General features: G+C 42.8%; 1 protein-coding gene across 1 annotated transcript; it reads left to right on the top strand.

Moving 5' to 3' along the window:
* Positions 1–871: 871 nt before the first annotated feature.
* Positions 872–27,254, top strand: TMIE (transmembrane inner ear; the record flags this gene model as incomplete). Its single annotated transcript, XM_084283018.1, has 4 exons — positions 872–970; positions 10,511–10,628; positions 26,537–26,686; positions 27,148–27,254. The coding sequence occupies 4 exons, from the start codon at positions 872–874 to the stop codon at positions 27,252–27,254; spliced, it is 474 nt and encodes a 157-aa protein (XP_084139144.1).
* Positions 27,255–27,697: the final 443 nt, after the last annotated feature.

The raw sequence follows: 27,697 nt of genomic DNA, 5'->3' as shown, positions 1-27,697 counted from the left end.
GACCTTTGAAAACAACTCTCCTAATACTTTGAAGTGAAAAAGCTTCCTAGTCCCAACAGTGAGCATTTCCACTGAAATAAGAAAGCCATAGCTGAAAAGTTCATCAGCATGCGCTCAGCACCTTCACTGGGACTTGATCTGTAAGATTACTGTATTTTTAATCCAGCAAAGCAGGTATTTTAACCCATTTTGTCCAAACACTCTCCTCCTCGCCTTTTTTTTTGGTCGGTGGCCCAAGGTTTGGCTCTGCTGCTCTTCCCAGTTGCCTTCCACTCCCTCAAGACCTGAAGGCCAGATGAAGTTGCAAACAGCAGCAACACATCCCCAAGATCCTTCAGGGATGAACGATGCTTTTAAATCCTGAGACACCAAGAGCTCATCTCCAGTAACACCGGGCTCTGCTAGCACAGGGCAGCTGCGGTGCTGCTGATGCATCAGCTTGGCTTACAGCCCTTTTTCATTAGGGGAAGAGACTGCTCTCAACAGGCAGGGAGGGAGAACAAGAGCAGGAGAGCTGGAATCAGTCAGACAGAAGAAAAAAAAAAAAAAAAAAAAAAAGAAAAAAAGCCAGGGTCTTAATGAATAAATAGCTTCCCTCTTGTTGGAGCAGCTCTGAGCGCTGCTTGGCTCCCTGCATCCCCCCTGCACAAAGCCCCAGCAGAGAAGCAGCAGAGCACCCTGTAAGCGACACCAGCCTAATTAATTAATTAATGACTCCCGGCTCTGTGGCTGCTGGGCTGGGAAGGAAGGCAGCAAAGAAGGGTCGGGACAGCACATGACGGCTTCTGGTAAATGCTGAACGCTGCTGAGAGCTGGCTCGGTTATTCATCACCTCTCCTGCTTTGGGCTACAACAGCACCAGGGAGAGAAGATGGCGTGGGATCCACCCCTGAAGCATCCTTTCTCCTGGATGAAGCCTTCTTCCCTCTTCTTGTCATGCTCCAGAGCTGCCGTGGCACAGTTAATCGAGGTAAGGAACAGCCTGCTTTATGGATCAGGGGGCTTAGGGGTGTCCAGAAATCCTGTTTTTTTCCATGCAGGTTACCCAGGGAGGGTATGTGGGGCAGAAAGCAGGGAATTTAAGGTGGCTCCAAGGACTTAGAGGCTCCTTCGGGTGATATTTGTTGCTATCTGCAGGCCCAGCCTATAAAGAAAGTGCTTTTAAAATGCCAGCAGCTGATGATGATCACGGATGGCACTTAACTGCTCCTTTAATCCGCAAAGAGAACTTGAGAGAGCACAAAAAGTCCCAGCACAGCATCTTCTAGCCTGGTACTGCCTGTCCAACAAGTGGCCAACATCAGGGGCCCAGGGACAGAGGAGGACCAGGCTTGATCCTATCCATGGATGTACCTGTACAGGGTAAGTGGTTGGGCTGCATTTTTCTTCCTCCGTCTTCCCTCATTTCACCTAGCTCGGAGAAAATGTTCCTTTCGGAGGTGATGCTCCCCACCCACTGCTGCCCTGGCAGCAGTAACAACTTCATTGCTGGCATTTTCAGAAGCAAGTCCTGTCCAGAATGTGGCCCCCTGAAACTACAGCTGCCAAAAATTGAGCAGCCCAACCATTTTCAACTTCTTTATCACTTTTCTAAACTAAGGAAGCCTGAACCATGTTGGAAGCAGCCACTGCATTGGTCTGAGGTCAGAACCCCGGTGCTATGCTGCTGATGAACAGCGTGTTCATACAGCAGGGCTTGCTTTGCTCACGTTTCTGGTTGTTTCAACTAAAACTTGCAGCTGTGCTGTGTCTGTGCTAAGGGCTCTAATAGGCTAGCAAAAGAACATCTTGTTTCAAGCAGTTTAAGAGTTGCATCCTTGGCTGCCCTGCCCCTCACCTGGCCTTACATCATGTCAGGTCTGATCTCTGTAGCCCTTGGTCTGCAGATTTTAGCAGTTTGTCTCCAACGCAGAGGCAACAAGAACCTTGCTGAATTCTTATCCCCAGCCTACAACCCAGGTTCTGCCTCATCTTTCCAGATGTCTCAAATTTACTTAATACAGCATTTCAGTACTGATGGGTCTATCAACCCATCTGACCATGGTATAACATCCCCAGCAAGCCAAACAGGAGCCCATAAGCTCCTTTGCAAACGCACACACACCCTGCTGTAGACATTTTCCTGAGCTGCTCAGCCTTCAGCAGCTCTCAAGGTGACTGACCAGGCAGAACTTTCTCTTACAGAGCACATTTAACAAGGCATGCTTCGCTGAAGCCAGGTCAGTGTGCAGACTCAGCTTCTACCTCACCAGGAAGACTTAAAAAATAAAAAAAATAAAATAAAATTTTCTTGTCATTTCCAACACCAAGACAGCCACGTGAATAAGCACCCTGACACTTCCAGTTAGAAGACAGATGTTTCAGAGACACCCATTTTCCAGGATTTGTCCTCATGCCAAAGCAGAACAAAGATAAATGTCAAAACTAGGAAAGTCGTTATAAAACAGGTGTGATTTTTCTCGTCTGTTTTACTTATAACAGCCTCTCTGAAAATAACATGACTGCATCTTATACTGTGCTGGAGGGAGTAAATCTTGTCTGGAAACTAGAGCTGTACAACAGGTTAATTACCAGGTATCCAAAAAATGAGATTAGATGAACAGCCAGTTGCTGTATTTAAGGCAGATAAATTACAGGCTGCTCCAAAGCTCTGCAAGGACTTTTTTTTTTTCCTTCAAATAATTATACAATGCAGTTATCCCCAGTAATTCAATTTATGCTAAGCCAGTGCATCAGACCAAACAGAGGGAAGGTCAAAGGGACTGGACATCAAGGCATTTCAGTAAGCAAAAAAACACCCCACAACAAGGAGTAAGGAACCAAGACCATGATCTTGTTTAGCGATGTCCAAGCATTTTCAAATGTGCATACCTGTGCGTATTTTCCACTTGGGAGAGAGAAGGTATTTAAAGCCTCTGAACATGACTGTATTTTATTCTTTTCTTCTTCTCTGCATCAGCTCACCTCTAAGAGGCTTGGAATATGTATGCATTTGGACCCTGAGGTGGGAATAAATAGCAGGTGTTTGGTGTCCAGCACGTGGTTTAGTCAATTTTCCCCTTACTGAGTCAAATTCTGCATCTGCTGTATCTTTAATAAGTTCTTAGTCTCTTGATTGGTGTTTGGAGCTCTGTAGTTAGAAGGTAAAACTAGATCCTAGGCAGTTATGTAAAAGAAACTCTTCAGAAACTCCATCAGACTAGAAGTTGTTGCTCCTTTTTTCTACCAATATAACAAGAAAAATAAAGATGATTCTGATCCCCCCATTTTCCAGATTAGACTCCATACAAAAGCTGCAATACAGATTAGATAGCAGGGAAAAAATAAACTACTTTTTCTACTAGTTATGAATATCTTCAGTTTGCATTATACTTAGTGGTATACTGTTGGGCTCAAGGGACAGTAGACCTCATTTGTAGCCTACAAGTGAATGTGATGGATGTGACTCCGTATGCAATAATCTAAAAATACCTGTGTATGATTATAGTTCAAAAGGAGGTAGGTGAAATTACCAAGTGGATTCCTGAGGTTGATTTCCCATGTGAATGCATAGATTTAACCCAACAGCTGACAATAAAATAATAGTTCAGACAGGAAAATAATAGTGCACAAAGACACACACAAGCAACACACACGATGATTTAAGAGATAAGCCTTCACTTTAAGAAGGGCATCTTTAAGGAAGATACAAGCATTTCAGGCCAGCTGGATTCAAAATATTATAGAAAATTACAAAGCTGTTTTCTGAAAAGTTCCTTGTCACGGTCCATCGGAGGAGGTGGGCTGAGAGAGAGGAGGGATGGAAGGCATGCAGGGTGCAAAGTCACTGGACCTTGCCAGACCCCCCAAACACATGAACTTAAGGAAAAAATAGACATGCTCTCAGACCATTCTGATTGTTTGTAGAGGGATTGTACCCATAACTAAATGCATAGTCTCTGTTAAATATCGTACAAAATGCTACAGCTGTGCTAAAGAGGCTGTCCCAGTGCAAGCAAGCCTCATGACCAGGGCAACAGCTACATCTACACTGTAATCTAACAGTAAACACCAGATTTATCAGCTATCACACTTAAATCATTACGGTTGCTCTTCCCCCTCCCCACTATAATACACCATCATATTATACTGTCCCTTGACCTGTGAAGCCACAGACTGACATACACACATACACACATCACTGTATTTTTGATGCAGTATCTGGACCATGTCAGGGCTCCCCACCACCAAGAAGATCTTGTTGGCCTCTCTGGGTGGGTTTTGCCTACAAGGACACCCATCCTCAGGTAGCCCATGTCTTTCCTGTTACTTAGAAGGGAGTTAGGATGGAGCGTGCCTGTGCATCTGTCTGAAGCACAGTCCCTCATAAACATCTGTGCCCTTTAGATAGGTGCAATCAAACGCAATTAGGACTAAATATTGTTAGTTTTCCCAAGCCCAGCCATGCTGCAGGCAAAGCAGCAACACCAGTCAAGCCTAATTAGAGGAGGCATTAAAAAAAAAAAAAAAAAAAAAGATTGAAAAGTAGCACCTTTTACCATTTTTCCATTTTTCTTTGGTGCTTAGTGAAGCAAATAAAGCTGTCTCCTTTTCCACTGGGGCGGGTACCTTTGCTTGCCCACCCCGCCCCAGTCACCACTGACAGTTTCTCTCTCTTTTCTGAAATGAATCAGAAAAAGTGAATGTGAATATTTTCTAGCTAGGAGAAACAGTGTCAAACCATTCTGACCTGAAAAGGCAACCTGCCTGGAAATGATTTAGTGTTTTGGGGTTTAGTAGATGTTTTACAGCCCTGAGAGCCCAATGTCAGCTTGGATCCAGCTCCTTATGGTGTGGTTTCTGCCTGCTCCCAGCCTGGGAGCTTCCACAATATCTGGGGACAGCAGGCTTGGGGATGGGGCAGTTTTCACCACAAGCAGAATTTGTGACTTCAGAGGTAGGGGAGCCTGCTATGGTGGGTGGAAAAGCAGGAAAGGGGCCAGGGTATTGTCAGCATGGCCCAGCCTTAGCTTAGCCTCAGTTAGATCTGAGCTAATCACTATAGGCTCCACTATTAATTGCTAAAGAGAAATAAATACTAATTTATTCATCACTTCTCAGTAGGATGCCTCAACGAGGTGGGTGGCACTATGTGAGTGCTGCTTTCTCATAGCTATACCAAAACCTTGGAAAAATTAGCTGAGACCTAACTATTTGTACTCCACATTTTTAAGCTCCTAAGTAATGGCAGATGCATATACTTCAGAGGGAGAGATTTAGCCTGAAGTGCAAGACACAAATATACATGTATTTATGTCTACTGGCATCAACAAGTGATGCCAGCTGTTGTGGGATATGTAGCTGACACAGTCAGAGGCTAAGGAGCTATTCCGCTGTCCTGCAAGAGACACCCAAACCAATGGTCTGGCTTTGGGTTAATACTCATAATTGACGTTGGCTAGGAGTTGGATTCACCAGCAGTCTAATCTTACTTTGTGCTGCCTGTTTTTTATCTGCTGCTCCAGATAGTGCAGGTCTTCCATCAAAGTAACATGGAACATATACCAAGGTCTCCATCATCTCCTTTACATTTAAGTTCAGGCTACTTAACCAAACTGGAAGTTTCTTTTTGCTGTAACATCTTTATATACCCTTTCAGCACAGAGCATCCTTAGAGGCACAGGGAGCTTTATAACCTTTCAGTTACTCCTTTCTGCTCATTTCTTTTTCTTTCTGAAGCCTCACCTTTTTCATATTCCCATAAATAGTGCCCAGATACCTATGTGGTACCAACATCGTGGTGAGGTGTTTGCATAATTTTCTTTTATATTTTCTCATCTACTTGCCCCAAAGCCTCTCCCCGATCATAATAATTACCTGAGCATTTCCTAACACCCTCCTGCACCTAAAGATAAAGCCTGATAGCTCTTGCAGGAGTTTTCTTTACTGCCTCCAGTCTTCTGGAATCTTTAATTCATTGCAGCTGCCTTGTGTAGAAAAAGCAATGCTTTTATCCTTCATACCAAGTATAACCTCTTCATCTGTCCATACATCTTCCAGTTCTGGAATGCACTGGCACAAATTCACCCTCAACTGAGCTGCAAGGACCAGCTTCAGGTTTTTGGTATTTTTTTTCTCCTTGGGGCTGTGTAAGAATTGCCCTGCCCCACACTTTCATTTCTGCTATGTTTCAGCCTCCTTATATCTTTTCCTTTTGTCCCTGATCCAATCACTACTAACCTGACATTTATTGCTAAGCAGGAATCAGTAACTCCAAATCCTGACATTTATTCTCATGCACAAATCAGCACCTCTAAATCTTGACATGTATTGCTAGGCACAAACCAACAGCTCCAATTTCCTGCAGCTACTAAGAATTGCTTTCATTAATATGTTATTCTTCTCCTTGCTGTACATTTATCTTAGCTTTTGTAGATGACTCGTGGGCCAGCATTGCACCTTACAATCAACTGAAACATTTGGACCCCTTCCTTGGTCAGGATGTGTAGTAATGCACTCAGCCCTCAGCTACAAGTCCCTGTGCATGCCCACAGGCAGTTGCTCATCAGATAAGCTTCTATCTGATGATTAATTAAGCTGTGGTAGCCTGATCACTATGCTACAGTAACTTCACTGCATGTTTCTGCCTTGGCATTCTCAACCCTCACTCTACGAACATGAAGAAGAGATGAAGAGCTGCAGTGATTAAACCAAAGCATCTGCATAAATGGCCAGGGTTCAGCAGCAGTCTTGCTTCCTGCCTTTTCCCCTTGCACTCCTGTCTTAAACATTTAACATATTTTCTGCTTTATGTATTGGTTCACATCAAAAGCTTTTGTGAAAGCAAGGAAAGTGGCAGAGATCTTAAACCCTGCTTTTTCTTTTCCCCTCCAACACAAATTGTCTCATTGAAAGATGCTGTTCCATGGCCACAGCTCCTTCCAGAAATGGCCATAAGTTGATGGCAAGTGCTTCAGAGCTTTTGATCCACACTGTGATCTTGAGAACATCTTTTAATTGCCCCTGTCTCAGCTAATTTACTTTGCATTGGAAACATTGCTTTGGCTCTATAAATGTGATGCATTAAGTGCTTTGAGGTCCCCAGAGCAAAAAGACCAATACTGCAAGGCTTGGCAGGCAAAAGCAGCAAGGACCTCTGGTCCCACAGCTCTGTGCTTAATGCTGTCAGTGCAGACTAGCTTCAGTTTCCTGATTCTGATTACAATTACTCTGCTGCATGAGTCTGTCCCATACAGAAGTCACACAGGTAGGCAAACACAACCTATTCTTGATGCTCTTGCTGGAGATGAGCACAGAAGGGAGTAATTAGGACTCAAAGCCTGTGTGTGCTGCAAAAAACTGGAGCCATCACTTCCAATCCGTGGTGCTGAGCATGGGTTCTTGTTCCCTCAGCTTCAGGTCTGCTGTTTGCCTCCTGTCTGTAATTTATGTCCTGCTGAAGATCAGGTTTTAATGCATGAGATGCCCCTTTACTGGTCATGAGGCAGTGAACCAGGTTACACGACCCACAAAGGGCACTTGCTTTTAAGACTGTCTGGAGCAGTAGCTGGTCAACCTTAAATCCATTCCTTCCATCCACCTACAGAGCCAAACCTTCAACTCTGCTCCCATCCGGCACAACTCTGGCTGGGCTAAAAGCAACCATGTCCCTGTTTGCCTTCTCTTTTCTCCCTTCCTGATGTGCACTTAAAACCTACACAGATGTTCAGAGTCCCAACAAACCCAACAGTTTCCCTCTTTATATCTGGCTCCCATTCCCAGATGCTCATCAGAGACAAGCCTGGAAGGAAAGATGAATCCTTGGGAGAGCTCAGCTTCTCAAGAGGGCAAAGTCACACTGAGTAGTGCACAGGAAAAAGAGAAAAAAAATCTATGATTTGAGATTCAAATTGAGGCTACCCTAGAGGTTAACCCCAGGATCAGTAGCAAGGAAAGCCAGAGACAGCAGAAAATAAACTCAGATCACTGGGGTCAGCAATCTAAATTTATAAGGTCATTGTTGGTCTAACTTCCAATTAGACAAAATATTCTGAATCTAAATTGTTGCCCTGATTGCTCTCCCAGGATTGCTGTTTACTGTGGCTTCTTTGATTTATTTTCAGTGTTACTGAATGCTTTGTAAGCAGCATACAGAATCCCTATGGCTGAAAAAGGATTTATTTATTTATTTTCAGTGGTGACTGTCACAGATTCCTATTCAACTGTTCCAGACAGGACCACACCACCCCAGTCAGATATCTTTTCTCCCTTCTTTTAGCTGTAGCAGTTCTGGGTTTTGAAAGCTGGATGCTCCATGCCCAGCACTAGAGGAGAAGTTTGGCAGTCACAAACTGCAGCGAGGCAAGGCCACGTGGTGCTGAGTGGCTTGGAAGAGTCGAGCTCAGACAGCAACCCTATCCACCACGGATGGGTTCTGAATAGGATCCTCTGGGAGACAAAGCACTCCAGACTCAATGGGAAGCATCCTTCATTAGGAAAAGACTGAATTATGGTTTATGTTGCATAAATAGGCAAGTAATTGGAGAGCAGCCCCAGCTCTCTGGTATCCATTACAGCTGTGTTTTAACAGCACTTTCTTGGGCTGGAAAGGGAAGGGCACTGCAGGGAGTCAGATGTGTGTTTAGAAGGGTTTTTTCTTTTTTTTTTTTTTTTCCTGTTTGGTTTTCAGAAACAAAGTGTTTTCAGCTTATATCAAAAGGCTGTTGCCAACTCAGATCAGATTCTACATTCAGATATAAGCCAATATAGGTGTTTTTGCTAACACTTGTTTCTGAAAGGTCGCTAGCAGGTTTTAACTCTGACTTGCCACAACACAGAACACCATAACAAAGTTCACTGGCAGTGAGGGCTTGTGAACCTCTGATCTTCTGAGCCATCAGATAAGAGAATAAATGCTTCTTGCTGATGTGTGTGAACCTAATACATCACCACTACACTGAGACCCTCCGGAGTTGGTCTTGACAACCCATCTGGTGTAACATTTATCCTCTTAACACAACCATGAAATATCCTTATCCCCATTTCAGAGGTGGGGAACCAAGGCACAGAAATACTCAGGACTGGGTCTGCAATGAGACTTATCTATATCATTTGTCAACGCCTAGCTACTATGGAAGCCATCAGGTCCTTGTCCTGTTTCCATCTAAATGGGCAAGGGCATGCAAGAAAGTTTTTCTCATGGACTCACAGCACAATTTAATGACATTTACACATTTAACATATTTAAGTAACACAAAGACTCTTAACAAATACAGCTGAGCTAACTTCCTTGATGCAAACAGCTGTTTGTTTACTCCTGATGTGTATAATTTATATACTATAAATGTATTTATTAAGAAGATCCCTGCTCTTAGCTTTAGTCTCATCTCTTTGGTGCTGCCTGTTTTGTTTAATCTCCCTATGGTGTATTCACCTACCTGCATCAAATCAACCTCTAATACTCCCAGAGCTGTGGGAATCTGAGCTCTACCAAACTGGAGCCTCTGTTGTCCAGACAAACCTTGTTTGGAACACTTCATGCTTGTATTGCATGAAATCTAACATCTCTGCTTGATGAGGCTAACTTTAAATGGTTAAACCAATGTGCTTGAATCCCCAGCACTTAAATGCAGCTCAAATAGTCATCTAATTCAGCTCTGCTATTTGTACAATTAAAGCATACGCTGTAGGATTTTCTGCCTGTGCTGGCTTTCAAGGGTCCATCAACCTCTCATTCCCCACTGATAATGCAGTTAGGGCCCTATAGTAGGGATTTAACTAAAGTGTCCTTCCTCAGCTTATAAAAGGGCCCTAGTATCTGCTTCTGTATCAAACTTACATGGCATTTGCCTTCAAAATATCTCAAGGCAAAAATCCTGTTATAAGTGGGGAAGCTGAGGCACCGAGTGATGTTGCAACACAAATCAGAGTGCAAGATGTGGACACAGGGGCTCAGGAGCAAAGCAGCATCCCACCCCTAGAGGTCCAGCTGCTTGGGACAGCCCAGCAAAGGCTGAGCTCCATCCTGTAGGAGCTGCTTTAACCCTAAGCTCAAGAGCTTGGTCCCCGCATGAGCTACAGCCTTGCTTGTGCCTGGCCATGGCTCTGCCCCAGCGCTAGGGTCACATCTGGTGACCAGAGGTCTCTCCTCACCCCAGCCTGCCCTGTTTCAAGTAACTTTACATTATTATTATGTTGCTCTTCACTAAGGCTAAGCCTCAAAAAAGCCCTTTAAGACTATAAAAGATCTCCTCCTGACCCAAGGAGCTGAACTCTTTAGGAAAAAAGTGGGACTTGAAAAAGCAAATCTTTTTGCTGTTATTTCCTAACCACAAAAACTGACAACACTTCAGACATTTCAAAACAACAAAAGCTTTAGACAAAACCTCTAGAGAAGTCTCCATTCCCTGAAGATATCTGAATTATTGTAAGGCCAGAGGACCAGGGCTCACCAACTCCTGTTGGTGGCATCTTTCCCCTTGCAAACTTAAGCCATTTTTCTCTTTTTTTTTTTCCCCCTTCTCTTTCCCAGGCCACCACAGAACCCCCCAAAAAGAAGCCGGACCCTGTCACTTCGGAGACGGTGGTGATCTGGGGGCTGCGCCTCTGGCAGGTGATTGGTATCTTTGCCATCTTTGTCCTGGCAGTCAGTAAGTGGCAATTCTCTGCCTTGCACCCACCGCAGCACCACCCTACCTGGGACCAGGCTCTGAGCCAGCCCGAGGAGGGACACAGAAGGCACGGGCTGAGGCTCTGCGGTGCCTGGCAGCACCGAGGGTATTTTGTTGGCTTCCTCCTCCCCCCAGGAAGGGAGAGGCAGATGAGGTGGTTGAGGGAACCACAGGCCAGCCGCAGCGGCTCCACCCTGTAATGCATTAGCTGGTGGCATCCCAGAACAAAAGAGAAACTGTAGGACTGTGCCACACATGGGACTGTTGTCAGCTGCAGTACTGCATTCAGGCTCAAATACATCTTACAGACATGGTCTTGCCCTGTCGCACAACCCAGATAAGTCATATATGACCTCTTGTGGTGCTGTCCCACATGCTAAGATAAGAAACCCCAAGGGGTCTGTGGTCACAGCCAGACCTAGCATTAGGGTACTTAAATGCTATCCCAGCTGTCCAGACTCCCCATCTGATTTCAGAAGGGTTTTCAATACCTAAATAAGTCCTTTTTGAATCCAGTCATCAGGAAGCCACTGACTCAGACCTGGTGGATGCAGTGGGATCAGGCGCCCTCCTAGCACACTTGAAGGGGCTGTTTGGGTGCAGCTGATTCCCCACCTGAAAGTCTTCATCCACCTTCATCCCCAGGCAGCTCATCCTTGGGGAACGATATTTAAACCATCCTCACTGTGCACTGCTGCCATAAATCTGATTATGAGAATATCATTTAGGGCAGGCCCATAACCCTATTAAGTTCAAAGGAAATGTCTTCTGCTCTCTCCTTGAGCCAACTTTAGAATCACACACACACACAAAATAGATTAATTGGATATAAATAAAAATTGATAGACCCTTTTTGGTTTCCCCATCTTCTTATCCCTCTCTAGTCATTTGCAAAGAGTTTAATTCATTTCCAGCCTCTTTCCAGGAAAGGACATGATCCTGGGCAACCTGCTCTCGTTGGCCCTGCTTGAACAAGGGTTTGGGACTTGGTGGCCTCCAGGGGTCCCATCCAACCTCAGTCTGTGAAATGAAGTTACACTGACTCATTTATAATTCCCTTGAACCTGCTTTTTGCCCTGTTAGGAACAGACATCCAGAGCCTGTCCCTAGTCCCCAAGGCAAACCCAATCAGCTCAGAGGTTGCCTCAAATCCTTGCCTGCTGCAGGAAGGATGTCACCCAGCCACATGGGCTTAGACACACCTAGATCTTCCAGGCATTTATATATATATTTTTTACTGCCTTCTCCATGTTCTGGCTTATGGGCCTAATAGCTTGTTAAAATTAATTTCATAGGTCTAACATCGAAGCATTATACAGGAGGACAACCTTGAGTGCCTTAGCTTTCTGCATAACTTCTGCTTTCACTCCTCATAAGCGATGAGCACACTCCAAAACAAGGCAGCCACGTGCAAGCTGCCAGCAGGGAATGGGCTTGCTGGGCAATCTCTAAAAGCACAGCAGTGCAGAAAACTAATAGCTAGTACTCCCTGCTAGGTTTTCATTTGCTGCTAGAACTGCTGCTGGTGCTACCTCTAGATGTGGTGCTGATTTAAATCTGATCGCTCTGCGGTGTGTGTGTTGTTTCTGCTGATACGGGGTGAAGTCAGACACTTGCTGTCACAGCCTCCTCTCTGGCTGCTGCAGCAGTCCTTTCCTGAAAGCCTTCCTGTTATGTTCCCATGCAGTTTAAACCAGAGCAACCGTACAACTTAAACCAGCTTTTTCCTCTCTTTTGTTTTCCCCTTATTGCCCCTTCTGGGCTAGCACCACACCCTGCACCTAGTCTCCAGGATAAGCACTCCCATATTTTACCTCTTAATCAATGAAGCTTATGCTAATTCCTCACATGCCACAACACCCTTGGCAAACAATCTCAAGAAACTCTACAGGGGAGAGTAAACATAGCCAGGTATTTAATCCTAGTGACTCCATGCACCACCTGAAATAAGCACCAAATTCACAATGCAAGTATGTTTGCAATAGGGTTTATTTATGTGCTTTCCTTTTGTTTAGGCGTGTTACCTTGTCACAAACATTTCACCCAGTAGGTCTGATGACTTCATTGTTTGTTAGAAATTGGTTTACATATCACAGGGTTATTTAGGGTTACTAAAAACAGAAGAGGCCTCCTAAGTGGTAAGCCATCAGATGGTGCACCACTTACAGTAAAGAAACTCAGTTTTCTTTTGTTACCTAAAAGTCTCTGTAGCAAGAAGCAAAGGCCCCTGTAAATTTAACTGATCTAGTGACAGCCCAGAAGCAAAACTTATTACAGAAAACACTGTACAAAGAATGTTACGGGATAGGTACTTCATGTGTTGATAGCAGTGGATAGTAAGAAGTTAAAATCCTTTTAAGGATCTACATCTAGACAAAAACAGGTTGTGTGTAATTCTGTAAAATACCATCTGCTTTAAGGGTTGAGATCAAGCTAATACACATAAGTAGTTCAGAGAAAAAAAAAAAAGAAAAAAAAGTCTGTTACATCAGTCTGCTACAGACATATATTACTAAAGAAGTGGAAAAGTATTTCCTAGGAAATTGGAGGGTTTTGGCTTGCTGAGTCTCAGAGTGACAAAAAGATTAAGTACATGACAACATAGATGGGAGACAGTCTATGGTACTAACTCTTCTAGTACTACTATTCCTCTAGTACAACCTTTTTTATTTGAAGAACCCTCTTCTTTCAATGAGCAGAGTGGATCTGAGAACAGCTGTACCAGCTTAAGCTATGTATTCAGACAACTTTATGATAAAAAATAAGCATTATGTGAAGAAAGCAACTATTAACCAAGTCCCTCAGTCCCTCATCCAAATCAAAATGTGATGTGTTCAAACTTAACACCACCAGATTGACCGAATCCCATAGCCAGTTCTCACCAGTTTCTTGTATCTTACTCCAGCAACATCTTCCTGCTCCTGAGCCTTGTGATCCCCAAAGCAGTGGTGGTTCCCCAGCTTGACCAGCACAGCTCCAAATCCCAAGAGCAGGCACAGGTTTTTCTAGGAGCAAGCTCTTGAAAGTCACGTTGGTATCTGTCCAAAAAGCTAAGTAATATTACTCTTTTCCCATGGGACAAGAGCTAGAAAGGGTTCTAGGTAAATTCCTTTTTTTTTTTTTTTTCTTCTGGTTGTGGAGACCACAACCCTCTCTCTCATAGCACTAAAAAAGAGAGGCCAGTTTCCAGGCCTTTTCAGGGCCTGGGCATGATCCCATTGGCTTACAACCTGACCTCGTTATCAAAGCTTTAGGGCCTTAAAGGTGTGTCTACTTTATCATTTTAATTTAGAAGAGGAGGTGAACTGAGATGTTTTTGATATCCCTACTTTCCTCACTCTGAGTGGTCATAGAGCACTCATGCTGGATTCCTTTTGGTTGAAACAGAAAGAGAAGACAGTTGATCCTGCAAGACATAGTCCTGAATGTACGTCATAATTCCAAAGGACACCCAGAAGACCAGGCTACAACGTCTGCACAGCCACAGTCCCAAAGTGCAACGAGTGTGGGTGCAGGTCCTCCATGCTCTCCCACCCCCCAAGCCTGCTTCTGCTGGGCAATAGGGCTTGCAAATATAGATATGATCCAGGTGTTGCTTCCAGCTCTTGCTCTTAGCAACTTCCACAAGATGGCGTAATCACATAATAAAAGACAGGGGAGAAAAAAAAAAAAAGAAAAAAAAAAAAAAAAAAAAGCCTGATCCAAACCCTTTTTAACCCTTTTTATATTTCCTTATTTAATGAAAAGAAAAAGGCACTTTCTTATACTGGTAACACACACCACTGAAAAGAGCAGCAGGTCGCTAAGGAAGTCGTCTAACTCACAGCAAGATTTTTAGGGAGTTACAAAGCAAATGGGATGCCTCCTAACTCTACTTATTTGAGACCAGGACAGCCAGAGCATTTGCACACCTGGTAGCAGGAGGCTTTTCTGCCTCTCCTGCAGCAGCTCATAGCCAGCTTTCTTAGATGCTTTAAAAAAGCATCCTCCAGGCTCCTCCTGAGAGACCCATTCCTCTCCATCTTTGCTTCTGTTCTGTGATAGTGTACAGGTCGTGGCACAAAAACAAACTAATCAACAAAATCTTTGGGAGTATAGAAGCCCATGGTAGAAAATATAACTTCATAGTATGTGCAGAACATCATTCAGTTGTTGTTGGAAATATAACCCTCAAGAATATGTTTTTCAATCATTGTACAATTCTTTTTCATCTATTAAAATAACAGGAATGCTAATTTTTTTTTTTTTTTTTTTTTTTTTTCTGTAACTGAAGAATGCTCATGAACGCTTATTTTTAAATTAAGCAGCTCCTCTAGAGGAAAATCTGGAGAGGACAGAAGAAAAAGAAAATCTCTCAGTTACCAGACAGAGCAAGTTAACTCACTGTTGCTCTTCTTTCCCCAGATTTTATCTCAGTCATTTTGTCCTTGGTTAAAGAAAACCATCCCCCTTATATATTTTAATCAGGTAGACAAGGCAGACCATTAGGCTGGGAAATCTCCTGCCAGTGTCCCTTGAAATAAACCCTTATCAGGACTGTCTCTTCACACCTAGCAATGTTCAGCTGCTCTGGATGGCTTCTCTGAGTGCTGGGTGATAAGGAAGGAGGCCCCGGCGAGCAGGAGCACTTGGCAGAGACTGTGGTAGCATCTGGTTCTCTCTTTCTCAGAAAGACCTTGATAAGACAACAGTGGACAACAGAGATGGGATTAGCTATTAGGACTTGATTCACTCAGGAGCTTTGTTATCTAGTTGCTCTATCTGGCATTTCATTTTCTTTTTCTGAAGAGCTGTAAATGGGGAACTGAGGCCCAACACTGATAGGATGGAATTGACTCATAATCTCTGAATCTTGCACAGCCAGTTTCATCCACAGAGATCAAAGGCTCTGCACCAAAAGTCCTATACTGGACCTGGGCAGCACCTCACGAGAAAGGGCATGAAGAGGATGGTGGGAGCAGGCACAATACTGTGAAGAGGGAGGAGGTCCCTGTTCCCACCCAGAGTCCAATTTCATCTGTGCCATGCCTGCCCAGTGTAGAAAAATCAACCAGAGGAATTTCAGGTACCCCAGGCAGGAAGACACCCCCTTTCATTATCATTTTGTAAACTAGATGATCTTCAGAGCTCCCTTCCAACCTCGTCCAGTCTGTGATTCTGTGACCGTGCCAGGGAACTGCTGAGCTAACCTGGCGGTGCACTTTAGATCATTCTGTGTCCACGAGTGGGGGGGATCTTTAATTAACAGAAGATTATTCAGTGCTGGTGGTTTAGTGGCACTGGAACAGCTCCGGGGACATGGAAATGGGTTTGCTCACTGCACATAGAATGGTTTGGGTTGGAAGAGATCTTATTTCCAATCCCCTTGCCACGGGCAGGGACATCCTACATATAGTCCACAGCAGGTCTAGCACTACTGGAAAATTAATCGTATATGGACTAGGAGTGAAAAAGTAGTGGGCTAAAGCAGAAGCTGATTGCAAAACTAGGAGGCTCAGTTCTGATCCCTTTTTCCCTATCTCTGTCCTACCAGAGGCACTTTCCCATTCTCATTTATGCCAGTCAAATGGGAAAACGTAGCCCCGGCCGCAAGCATCAGTAATTTCTCTCTTGACATATAAATTCAGACATGAAAGCTCAAAGAAGCTTGTTTGCTATCAGGGAGGCTCACATTGGACAAATGTGTTCCCAGTAATCAAGTATTATTTAACGAGTACCAACAAAGCTGTTGAACATCTTGAATGCAATTAACCGAGAGCAGTTTAATTTGAAGTGCTAGAGGTTTTATTTACCAACTTGCTGTGGGTGTCGAAGTATAAATGCCAGAAAAAAGATTTACACAATTAAATAACCATTACTTTTTGGATAGCAAAACTGTCCAGATGTTTCCATTAATGTGCAGAATTTGCAGTGAGGCGCAGATAATTTAAGCTGGCTAAGGGATGCTTCACATGGTGCTTTCTGCAAGAGGCTTTAGCCATCTATCTACTAAATGCTGCCTCACTAACAGCCCAGTATATGAGAAAATCTCATCAGGGTGCACGGAATACTCTGTGCAGAGATGAATGCAAGGGCAAGAATAGCGTCCTCAACCACAGAACACGACTTAGGACGAGGGATGGCTCTTGCATGGGACAACAGATTGACATCTTTGTTGCCCTCAGCCCAAATTGTCGCATGGAAACCTCTTACCACGTGAAAAAATGCCTTGTGTTTTAGAACCGTTGTGCATGTGTGCCTATGCTGTAGCCCAAGTCCCCAGACATCATGACGCCAGCATATGTAGCCCAAGCCAAGCACAAAAAAGGAGTGATTAAGATAAAGTCTTTTACAAAGAAAGGACCGTTTTTATGCCCTTCAATGATCAACAAGTACTATTTCTTGTTGATTATTTTGATAATAAACTATACTGTTCTTGTTTGTATAGTACTGTTACCTTAAACTTCCATTACCATGCACACAGGCACATGTCTATATGCTCAAGTCTTCTACAAGATTTATTTGTGATCCAAACCAGCTAAAATATTGGAGATGTCATTGCCTGAGGATGGCTTCCCTTAAATGCAAGAGCTGTCAGGTCACATGGAGAAGACTGTGTATGGAGTCTGCAAGGGGAAAGAAGGGTCCTTGGACAACATCAAGACTCCCAAACAGCTTCTCCCCACAGGTGTCCCCACCAGGTGGGATCCTGACCAGCTACCTCATCCTCTCTTCTGCTCTGTGACCTCAGCTGCAATGGGATTGGGAAGTGTAGATTTGTGTCTGGGGACTGTGGGGTCACGGATGGGGACTGTGAGGAGAGGCTGCACTGCTGTTCTGCACAGTGCACAAGGCTCAGGTGTGCTGTGCTTGAGATCTGCACCGGACGAGCATCGCTTGTGAATGGCTTTATGGAGCTGAAAATGAAAGGTTAATTTTCTGCCTTCTTGGGCAAAACTCATTTGCCACTTGATTATGCCTTCAAGTTCTGATTCATTATTACTATTGTTATTTCAACAGACAATCATAATTCTAACACCCACTTGCTCTTCAGAATTTCATGCCTAATCCCCCAACCGGGTGCTTTCTCCACCCAGTGCAGAAAACAGGCATAAGCCACCTTCTCATGCAAAATCCAACTAATACATGTCTAAAAGAAAAATAAACACTTCACAGATTCCCAGAGCAAGGTAAACAACAACCCACATCCTTGATCCTCAGTTGTTGTAAATGAATGGAGGTAACAGTGATGTTACATTTCAATTATGAATTGAAATCTCTGTATATCCTGTGCACTGTGTATAATGTGTTTCACTGTGTGAAATCTGTGTATATCATTGACACTACGTGAGGTCTAGGGGTATACACGGGTCTGAGATGCAGAGATTAGGTCTCAATCTGGTTTTTATCTGCCCAAATTACAAGATTATCTGTGGGTGTTGGGATCCTGGGTTTTATTGCTAGCTCTAGTTTGGCAGAAAAGTCAGGCCCAGCTGATTGACTATGTTTTCCATAAATGCCCAAAAAGAGGTATTTTGCCTTATTAGACAAAGGAATCATCCTTAGATCTTGCCTCACACAGCTGCGGTGCTGGCTCCTCCTTGTGACAGCTCCTCTCCTTGCATGGAGGCAATGGAGAGGGACCAGTCCCACACCTCTCACCCCCTGCAAGGGTAAATCCCATCCCTGATATAGGTCTTGATGGTGGGGAAAGAAGGTTGGAGAGCGCTCCACCTTAGCCTCAGGAGCTATTGCACCAAGCATGCATGACCCCAAGAAAGACAGAGAACCATAAGCAATCAGAATATTTTTAAAATTAGGGCTTATGTAATTAACAGCTCAGAATACTATCCAAAACATCTAACATGGACTTTTTCTACTAGATTTCACCTCATCCACCCAGAGACACCTTCAGGGCAGGTGTCTAGACTGACCAGATGAGAGAACAAGCAGGAACTGATCTGTTTTAGATGCGTCACTAAGGATGAGATTACCTGTGCCCTACAGTGCCCTGGGATCTACAGGGATTCTCTACAGAGGTCCTGGTGATGACTAGTTTTTGTGGCCCACACAAAAACTGAGAAATCTAACTAAGACCAAAATTTCCCAAGGAAACACTTGTTTTAATGAAAGGCCCAACCTTAACCCAAATTTTTCACCAGTGAGCTCAAAATAAATACAAAATGGTTGCTGTTAAAGCCATCACCCTTGCAAAGAGACCAGAGAATCAAAAAGGATGTGGAAGGAGCTATGGAGGGAGTTTGATGATTTCATTCAGACAAAATGCCATGAATGCAGGTGGAAGTAAGGATCTATGGTTGGAAGCAAGGAATATAGACCATATCTACAGAATAAACAGACAGTGACTGAATGATGATCAGTAAAACTTAGTAGCTATTGTAGCCAGAGGAAAGCAAAAAGCTAAAGCAGTTCAGGATGATACTTCATCAATGAGATATTTAAATGTATTTGCAGGGGTCAATGACAAGTGAGAAGGTGATTTCACCTCTAACTGCTGTCCCGTCAGGGTGCTTTTGCCTATGCGTTAAAACTTTTTCTGAAAGAATAAATAAATAAATAAAAATGCAAAATAAATAAGTAAAATCCTCACCTCTGTTTGATGCTTGGAGAAAGGTCTTCAAACAAGAATCTCATTGAGCACGGTCTGTTTAGCTTGTTGGAAAGAAGATCAAAAGGCCACTTGATTGCAGCATTGAAGGACTTCAGAACGAATAAAAGTATTAAAAGTACTTTTAGTCTAGTGGATAGAGCAAGAGCAGGGTCTGGAAATTAAAACCAGGTCAATTCAAATGAGAATTTGAGAAATAAATGTGTCAGGGAAGGTGATTAAGTATTGCCACACTCTCCACCCTTTAACAGCTCTCCCTGGAGTAGGGTGGGATTCAGTCCAACACGAGTTATTTCACTCAGGCATTAATTAAACCTCACAGCTTGTGATGTACAGAGGGGTCAGTTGATGTGACCCTATGGTGTGGACAGACCCTCATTTCCAGACACCGGGGAAAATATCCTGTGCAGAGGTGTAGTTAAGCTTGATGGCTGTGCAAATAATGAAGCAGCCCCTGTCCCTTTCAAAAGTTCTGTCAGCATCTCCTTAGGGCCTTTTGCAGAGGTGGACACATTTAAAAATGCTTTGCATGAAGTCACATTGGCAAAACTGAGTCTGCAGTCTAGCTCTCCTTCTTCATTTACTCCTATTTTTGCCTGCTAGGAAATCAGTACATTAATCCAAGTACTACATTTTCCTTGAAAGAACAGCCACAGAGCAGAATAAAATACAAGGTTAAGAAGGATCTTGAAGAGGCACTTAATCCATCCCTAATCCAGACTCCAAGTCTGGCATTTTTGCCATCCATATGTCTGTCTCCCCCCTCTGGAAGAGAACAGATCCCAAATCCCCATTGCCACAACCTGACTCCCAGGCTGAGCCAAGACAGGCTGCACGTACATGCCCTGTAAGCAGCTGAACATCCCTTAGAAGGAAAGCCACTTTCTTCTGGAGCTGAGCCTGGGGAACCTCCTCTCGAGCACCAGAAGCTCAGCAGGAGCTCTGGTAGCAGCAGAGCTCCTTTAAATGAGGTAATTCAGGTACCAGAAGCACTCTGGGTGGGACAGTCCTACAAGCAGCCACCCAAGCATTAATTTTCTTTAAGAGTTCAGTAGCCCTCATGAATTCACATTATCACAATTACCCTGTTAGTAACACTTCTGTGAGTAGCTTGGACTGCCAAAATATGGTAGCTCTTTCCTTAAAGCACCATCTTAGTCATATAGTAAGCAACTCTCTAGCCTTCTCAAAGAACATTTAAATAAGAGTGCTGCAGTTAAGTTGCCATTGAATACATCTGCATTAATTGCTTTCATTATTAACAATGGAATGGCTGCCTAATTAACTCACGGTAGCACAGGCTACTTTGCTAAATGTTAATTAAATGCTTCATTGGCAGGCTATATTTTTTCAGCTTCAAAGAGAACAAACCTACTGTGTATTACAGCCAATTTCCAACCAATTTATGAAATTGTTCACTTCTCAGTCATAGCTTTGCTAACATGCTAGGCTAGACAGTCTCTGGAAAAGACATTTAATTTACATCTTTCTTAATTCCTGGGAGAATTGAGTTTTGTTGTTGTAGTTTTTGATTTTTGAATTTACTCTCAAGCTAAATTGGAAGGAACTTTGTTTGAGTTGATAACTAAATTCACTTAAGGAAGAGAAAAGAGACAACAGATAAAGTAACTTAGCCACGTGGATGTTTGGTTTCAGACATTAAAGCTTCTTTCAGTCTTTTGTATATGCTGTTAGTTTGTTTAATTATGAAGCAAAATATTTTAGCTTAAGCTAGCAAGAGTGAACGTGCAGTCATCATTTAATGATGACAGGAATCTAATTATTCATGGCAGGAACTATACATTTAACACCTGCTTTGTGCCTGTACATCAGATGACGTTTTAAAATTACAGCTTTTGAGGGCCATTTTTCAGCTCTTCCAAACTGAATAGCAGTAGATATTACAAAGACATTGACCCTTGTCAAATTTAAAGAAAACATGGTAAAAGTCGAGAAAGGAACAAGTTTCAGTTTCTCATTATTTCCCCAGTCAGAGTTCTTTAATATTTGTTGAAGAAAGTAAAAAAAAATAATAATAATAATAAAATACAATATTTATTTTGTCATCATAGGTGGCAAAAAGCTGATTCCTTTAAAATAACCATTTCATAAAGGACCACAAAGTGCTTGTTTCCTTCTTGAAAAATTACATTTCTTATGATCAGGATGGTAGAAGCAATGAAAAATAGTTTGATATGTTGTCAGCTTGAACCTTCAGGGTGGAAAGAACATTGTGTGCAGAATCAGACCAGGCTTTTTAATTTAAAATATAATTGTTCCTTCAAAAATAAAAATAAGTGGCTGAAATCAGCCATGTGTGTCAGATAACTGAAAAGGAAGGGGAGGGTGGAGAGATGGGAAAATGATTTTTAGCAGATGAAAAGCAAAGCAATCCACAGCATGTTGCTGCAAAAGAAGAAGCTGATGTTTTAATTTTGCAGTTAATAGAAGATGCCTATTATCATGGTATCACAAGACCATATTGTTAATACAGAAAAGCTGAGAAAAAGGGAGATAATTGAAAATGACTCCACTACATTTTGTGGCACAGGTTATTTCTTTTACCTTATGTAGTCTGTCATCAAAGAAACCATGAATAATGTCAGCATTTCAAGCCTGGATATTCTTGTGGACCTTCCATAACACCCATGTGGCCCTAATACATTACAGGGAGATTGTTTAAGCTCACAGCAGCATCACACTTTAAGGCAACAGTTGACTTAGGCTGCATTTTAGAAGGCTTTGCAACAGCCGAAATGAAAACTGAAATCCTGGAAAGGAAAAGAAGAGCCACAGCATGAAAGAATGAAACTTAATATCATCTGATAGCAGAGCAATTAAAGCTTTTACCTGGGGTATAAAAGAATCAGTAATAAACGTTCAAGTCTTGAAGTCAGTCATCTGCCTGCCAGAAGAAAAGCATGGCAACAAATCCTCAAATCTCATCCAACAAACTGGATCTTCCTATTGCTTGATCCTATGGACCCAGAACCAAAAGTGGTCAAGGAATCACTATTCATGATCAGTTTATCACCATTCAGCTGAGTTGCAATTAATATTTCTACACAAATTCCTATCTCAAACAAAATCTTCAAGCTACTTGCATTGCATATATAAACCTCGTGGAGGTTTTATGTGGTTTGTTTTATACGGTAATTCATTCGTCCTGAGAACAAGGGCCCATCAGTTAACAGGCTCAGCTGATGCTGTGGTATGTACTAAGCTTTTGTAGGAGGATTTCTTTGATGTCTAACTCACATGGAATGGAGCACAATCCAAATCTTGATCTGTTGTCTTGTGGGAATGGATATTTTTAAACAGCAGTCCTCGTTATCAACAATCCTCACATGGTGGCTAAGTCAGACACAGACAAAGCAGAAGTGATGGGGCAGGTCTGAGGTCAAGCTGGGACACCACATCCATGGGTCTGGGTCCAGGTCAATGGGACACATGGCTTGCCATGGCCATAGCTGCAGCACCACTGCTGTGTACCTCTGGCAAGAACCAGGAATGAGCTCATCAGCTTGAAAGTCACTCCCACATGAAGCAGAGGGGAACCTCTCCTGAGGCTTCTTCTAACTCCTCCTTTGAAGGCCATCAAGTGTTTTACTCCTCATGTGGTCCTGAACACAAGCAGCCAAATTCCAGAAAGGTTGTTGTTGGTGTGGTGCTCTCAGGCATGTTCTTAAGGCATGCCCTTAAGGCATGTTCAGCTTCCCAGGTTTCTGTCTACAGAGTTAAATAAATAAATAAATAAATAAGCTTTGCTCTTCCAAGTGGAAATAAACTTGGCACCAGCAAAGGCCCAGGAAATATTATGGCTACATCACCTTCTGGCTCATTTAATGGATAAATTACCAGTGGAGCAAATAACATCTGACTGGTTTGAAGCCTGAAAAACATCCAAGATCTACCAGGCACAACAGAAATGATGCTAACGTGGCTTCAAACTTCTTCTAATACAGAATGAAAATTTCACTCTTACTTCCAAAGGATGAGATTTACCTTTTTTTTGAGGGAGTTTGTATGCCTAAATGTAGATCTCTGGTGACATCTGAGAAGCTTAGGGAACATTGTCTGGCCTCTGGCTCTTGCTTCAGGTGGTCGCTGCTCTCCGTGGCCCTTTGTCAGACTGGTCGCTGCAGGCTCTCTTTGTACTTAATGGGAGAAATGCAGGTGCAGAGGATCATTCATCTGACCTACCTGAAATATATGTCTTAATATGAGATTAATCACTCCGTAGAGGTATTTCTTTCTCTCTATCAGTGAAGAAGGCAGCTTGGGGTGACTGTCTGAGAGCCTAATCTCCATTCTTAGCTTTGGGACATGCAAACCAGAGCAGATGAATTCCACAGCCTGCTCTGTCTGACCTGGATGGAAAAGCAAAGAAATCCAACAGGCCATAACTTCCCACTAGCAATGACATGTTCATTCCTGGCATCAGTTTCAGTGTCCTAAGGCTCCTGTACCAAAATCTTATTCACTTGCCTATTCTGTTAAAATACAACATTATTCATTCCAATATTTAACCCCCTGTGTGGCTTTAGCCTCACACTAAGCATAGCTTACAAGGAGGATGGAGATATAAAACTACTCTGTTACTACTCTGTTATTTTCATGTAATCTTCTTGCTGCAATGGCTGATTGTGAATCATTTCATGCCCCAAGACAGCACACATCCTTGATATCTCAATACAGCACTTCATCATCTCCATTAGAAAATTAAACAGAGAGGCGAGCTCATTACTGTCATGTGGCAACAATGCTTTTTGCCTTTGTAATTGAAAAGAAGTAAATCTGTGAGAGATACAACAATTCTAAGTCCTTCTCTCAGGGCTAAGCGAACAACTGTGGTATTAGCAGGCATCTTCTCTTTGGCTTTCAAGGGCATTGATTTATCTCTTTGTGCTTTACTTGAAAGTTGATATGCTCGATGTTTAACACTCCCCAAGAAATGTGGTGCTAATTTTCCTAGTAATTATTTTTCTTGAGTGTGAGTAGAGGACTTAACAGCTCAGCTGAATTCCAGAATGCTTTCAGGAAAACCATGGATCTTGATTTAAAAGTGGGCAGAGAAAAAAAGCACGTACCCCATTCCCCCCAAGTACATTTTTCCCCAGCTTTCTGTCACTGTTTCAATGCATGTCTAGCCTGACCTTGCCCTGAGTCCTTGCCCAGGGGATGTCTGGTGTTTTTTTGTTTTTTTTTTGTCTGCTAACATGAAGAAGCCCTCATCATCCCCTGCTTGCAATATCGCTGTGGCCCTTTGGGCAGGTGCACAGTGAAAAATCCTGCTGCCCCAAAAAAACAGACAGACCCAGCCATGTGCTTTCCAGACACAGTTGTTACCCACCTGTGAGCAGCCAGTGTTGTGCTGCCAACAACACCATATGGGTACCTTGCTTTGCTTTTGTCAGACAAGTGCAAGCTCAATTACCCTCAGCTTCTGGCTGACCCTCAGGGAAGAACAAGGATAAAAGCATCTGGATTGCTTCCCCAATTACAGATTATTACTATTTCATGTTGTTTTAGGCAATTTCCTACAGCTTCAGGTGTCTCATGCTGCTGTGACATTTAGGTGGCCCAGAGCCTCTGCAGCAGGCTGTTTAAGGGGAGTGATATTTTTGGCAGAAAAGGATAGGGAACGTGCTGCACTTTGCATGGTGACTTCACACAAGTCTCAACTAAAACCCTAAGAAAGGTGTTTTACTACTGTTCTTTTCTCTTTTGTGATATGATGACATCATGCAAGTCTTGTTCCTGGCTGACATAGTCCTGCTTAGGAGAGGCTGAACAGGCTCAAGAAAAACTTTTAAGGAGAAATATTTACACCAGCAAATGTTCTATGTGCTGACATTGTGCAGGCTCTCTGCAAAAAGGTTTTACTGCTCGTGGATGAGAAATGCTCACACTTGGAACCAAACATGGAGATTATTTCTCTCTCTTCCTTGAATTAACCTCAAAGGTCTGATCCATTGCTCATGGTGGTAGAAAAACAGAGGAAGTAGCTGTTGAAATATCCAGAAAGTTGGATGTATGTTCCTTTCTCAGAGCATGGGGGATCTCCAGTTAAGATAAGAGAGAATGTGTAAAACTAATCATACAACGTCTTTCTATGCACAAGTCTCTGCCTGCCTGCAGAACCTGTTTCTTTCTACAGGATAGATAAATGAGATTAAGCATTTAGATAGACTGAAAAGCTGAGTTTTATTGAACATCCCTTTAAAAGAATGCCCCGGAAAAAGCGATACAAAAGTTCGTACAGACTATGAGATCGTGTTTTTTCAGTTGCGTTAGTAACCTATGGGTCACCTAATTTTGTGATTAGTAGTTTCAAAGCCTCATTGCCTTTTTTTTCATGAAGTTGCTGTTTTATTGTTGTCAGAGGTGACACACAAATGAACCAATGATCTAATCAAGCCTGTGAATTCCTAGTCTAGGCAATCAACCAATAGCTATTTCTTTGTAATTAATTATCTGAATCGTGATTAGATTTACAGATGTAAACTCTGAAATAATGTACATATTTAGCCATGTAGGAAAGATGTATCTTATTAGGAGTTAAATCATCAGCTGCATCCTTAAGTCATGTAAAGAAGAGAAGCTCATGGAAAGAAGCATAGTGATATAGTAAGAGCATGATGATTTAGGAGATCTGGATTCAGTTCTTGACTTACCCTAAATGGATTTGGATGAAAGTCGTTAAAGGCATAGACTGAGCTCTTGTTCTGGATCTATTTTGAAGGGTTTACAGCATTCCTATCCTCATTACTTTCTTCAGCTGGTGGTCCATATCCCCAGGACCTACCTACCACAAAACTGGATGACTAAGATATGGTGTCAGTAATCCCCAGCAATAACATACTGTTGAAGTGTGACAGTACATCTTAATTGCTAATGTCAAAAACAGATAATGAACTCGAGCTGTTGATGTTCTTATATCCTACCACACCTTGAAAAGTCAGATGATATTTCACAAATCTACAGGGTGGTGATGAAAATAAAAGTAATTACTGTGTTGTGCTCAGAAACAGCAGTGGTATATTTGATTTAAGGCAATGTTTCACATTATTTTTGGAGAGAAGGACTTTCTTCATTTTTTTCCACAACTCAGTTTAAGAGTAATAATTCTTTATTTTCAGGTAACTTAATTGGTAACTGATGGACCCTTCCACAGATGCAAATAGCTCCAGATTCCCACTTGAAGAAACCAACCCATTCTAGACAGAGATCTGCTCATCTAAGCTAAATGCTCTTGCTTCTCTCTTTCCTTTCCCAGTTATTACGCTGTGCTGTATCTTCAAGTGCCGAATTCCCCGGACAAAGAAAGAGATTGAGGCACGATATGCTCAACGGCAAGCAGCCAAGACGTATGCAGACAAACTGGAGACTGTGCCACCACTCAATGAGCTGACAGAGATCCCTGGAGGTACTTCTCATGCCCTCACCTGCACATAAGACCTATCTCTTCTTTTGGGGTTGTTTTCTGTATGCTTAAATGGTAAGGGTTAGGCCCTCCCAATGTGTAAATCAGTGTAGCTCCTTGGGCATAACAATGAAGATACCACTGTGACATGGTAAACCTCTCCCATTCACATGCACAATTCTAAACCAACAACATGTGGCAGCAGACATGGTCATTCAGATACAGGGGACGGTTTCTCCGATAGTACAAGTAAGGGTTATTCCTTTGCATCTCATGTTTAAAATTTCCAGATAGTCTCATCCATTTTAAAGGAGAGTTTCTGGGGTGGGTTTTTTTTCAGTAGGAAGAAAAAGTTTTAGAATTTCACAGTGCCCATGATTGGTCTGCCCCATTTGGATGGCCAAGAGTATTTCTGTCATTGGTCTCCTCTCCTCTCACTCACCTTTCCTGATTCTGTGCCCTAGGCTCTACTGAAACTCTCCCAACTCTCTCTGGTCATGTCCAGTCCAGACCTCTCAACTCCCTGCCTGTGGTGAAAGAAGAAGATGAAATGGCCCTACAAGGAAATTAGGGGACTGCCTTCCTGTCTGTCTGTCTGTCTGTGGCTTCTCTTTTCCGTGGCTTCCTCTGAGATCCATCATGCCTTGGACTCTCTGCTTCTCAGTTCCCTTTCTGCATTTCACTCATTTTCTCAAGAACTTTTAATGAAAGTCTTTATTTATTTATTTGTTTGTTTGTTTGTTCCCTGTTTCTGTGTCTCTATAAGCAATGGGGTCTGTAGCTTCATAAAAACCTGGAGTTTCTTTAACTCACAACATGATGCTTCATTCTATAAAACTGGTGAAAGAGGCAGACAAAATAACTGTGGAAATTTACTCCTACACCAGCAAAATATAGATATATGTTATTAATAGTAAGCTGTTGCATATACCTCAGTATTTCTGATGTGTTCAGCCACTTGACCGTGCCTATACTGTAAGCTAAAGATGGCCAGGCCACTCTCTGGACCTGAAC

Source organism: Netta rufina (assembly GCF_964035555.1).
Source record: "Netta rufina genome assembly, chromosome: 2".
In the NCBI taxonomy this organism is placed as follows: Eukaryota; Metazoa; Chordata; class Aves; order Anseriformes; family Anatidae; genus Netta; species Netta rufina.
The sequence above is the reverse complement of the archived record's forward strand: the minus strand, read 5'-3'. Positions and strand labels throughout refer to the sequence as shown.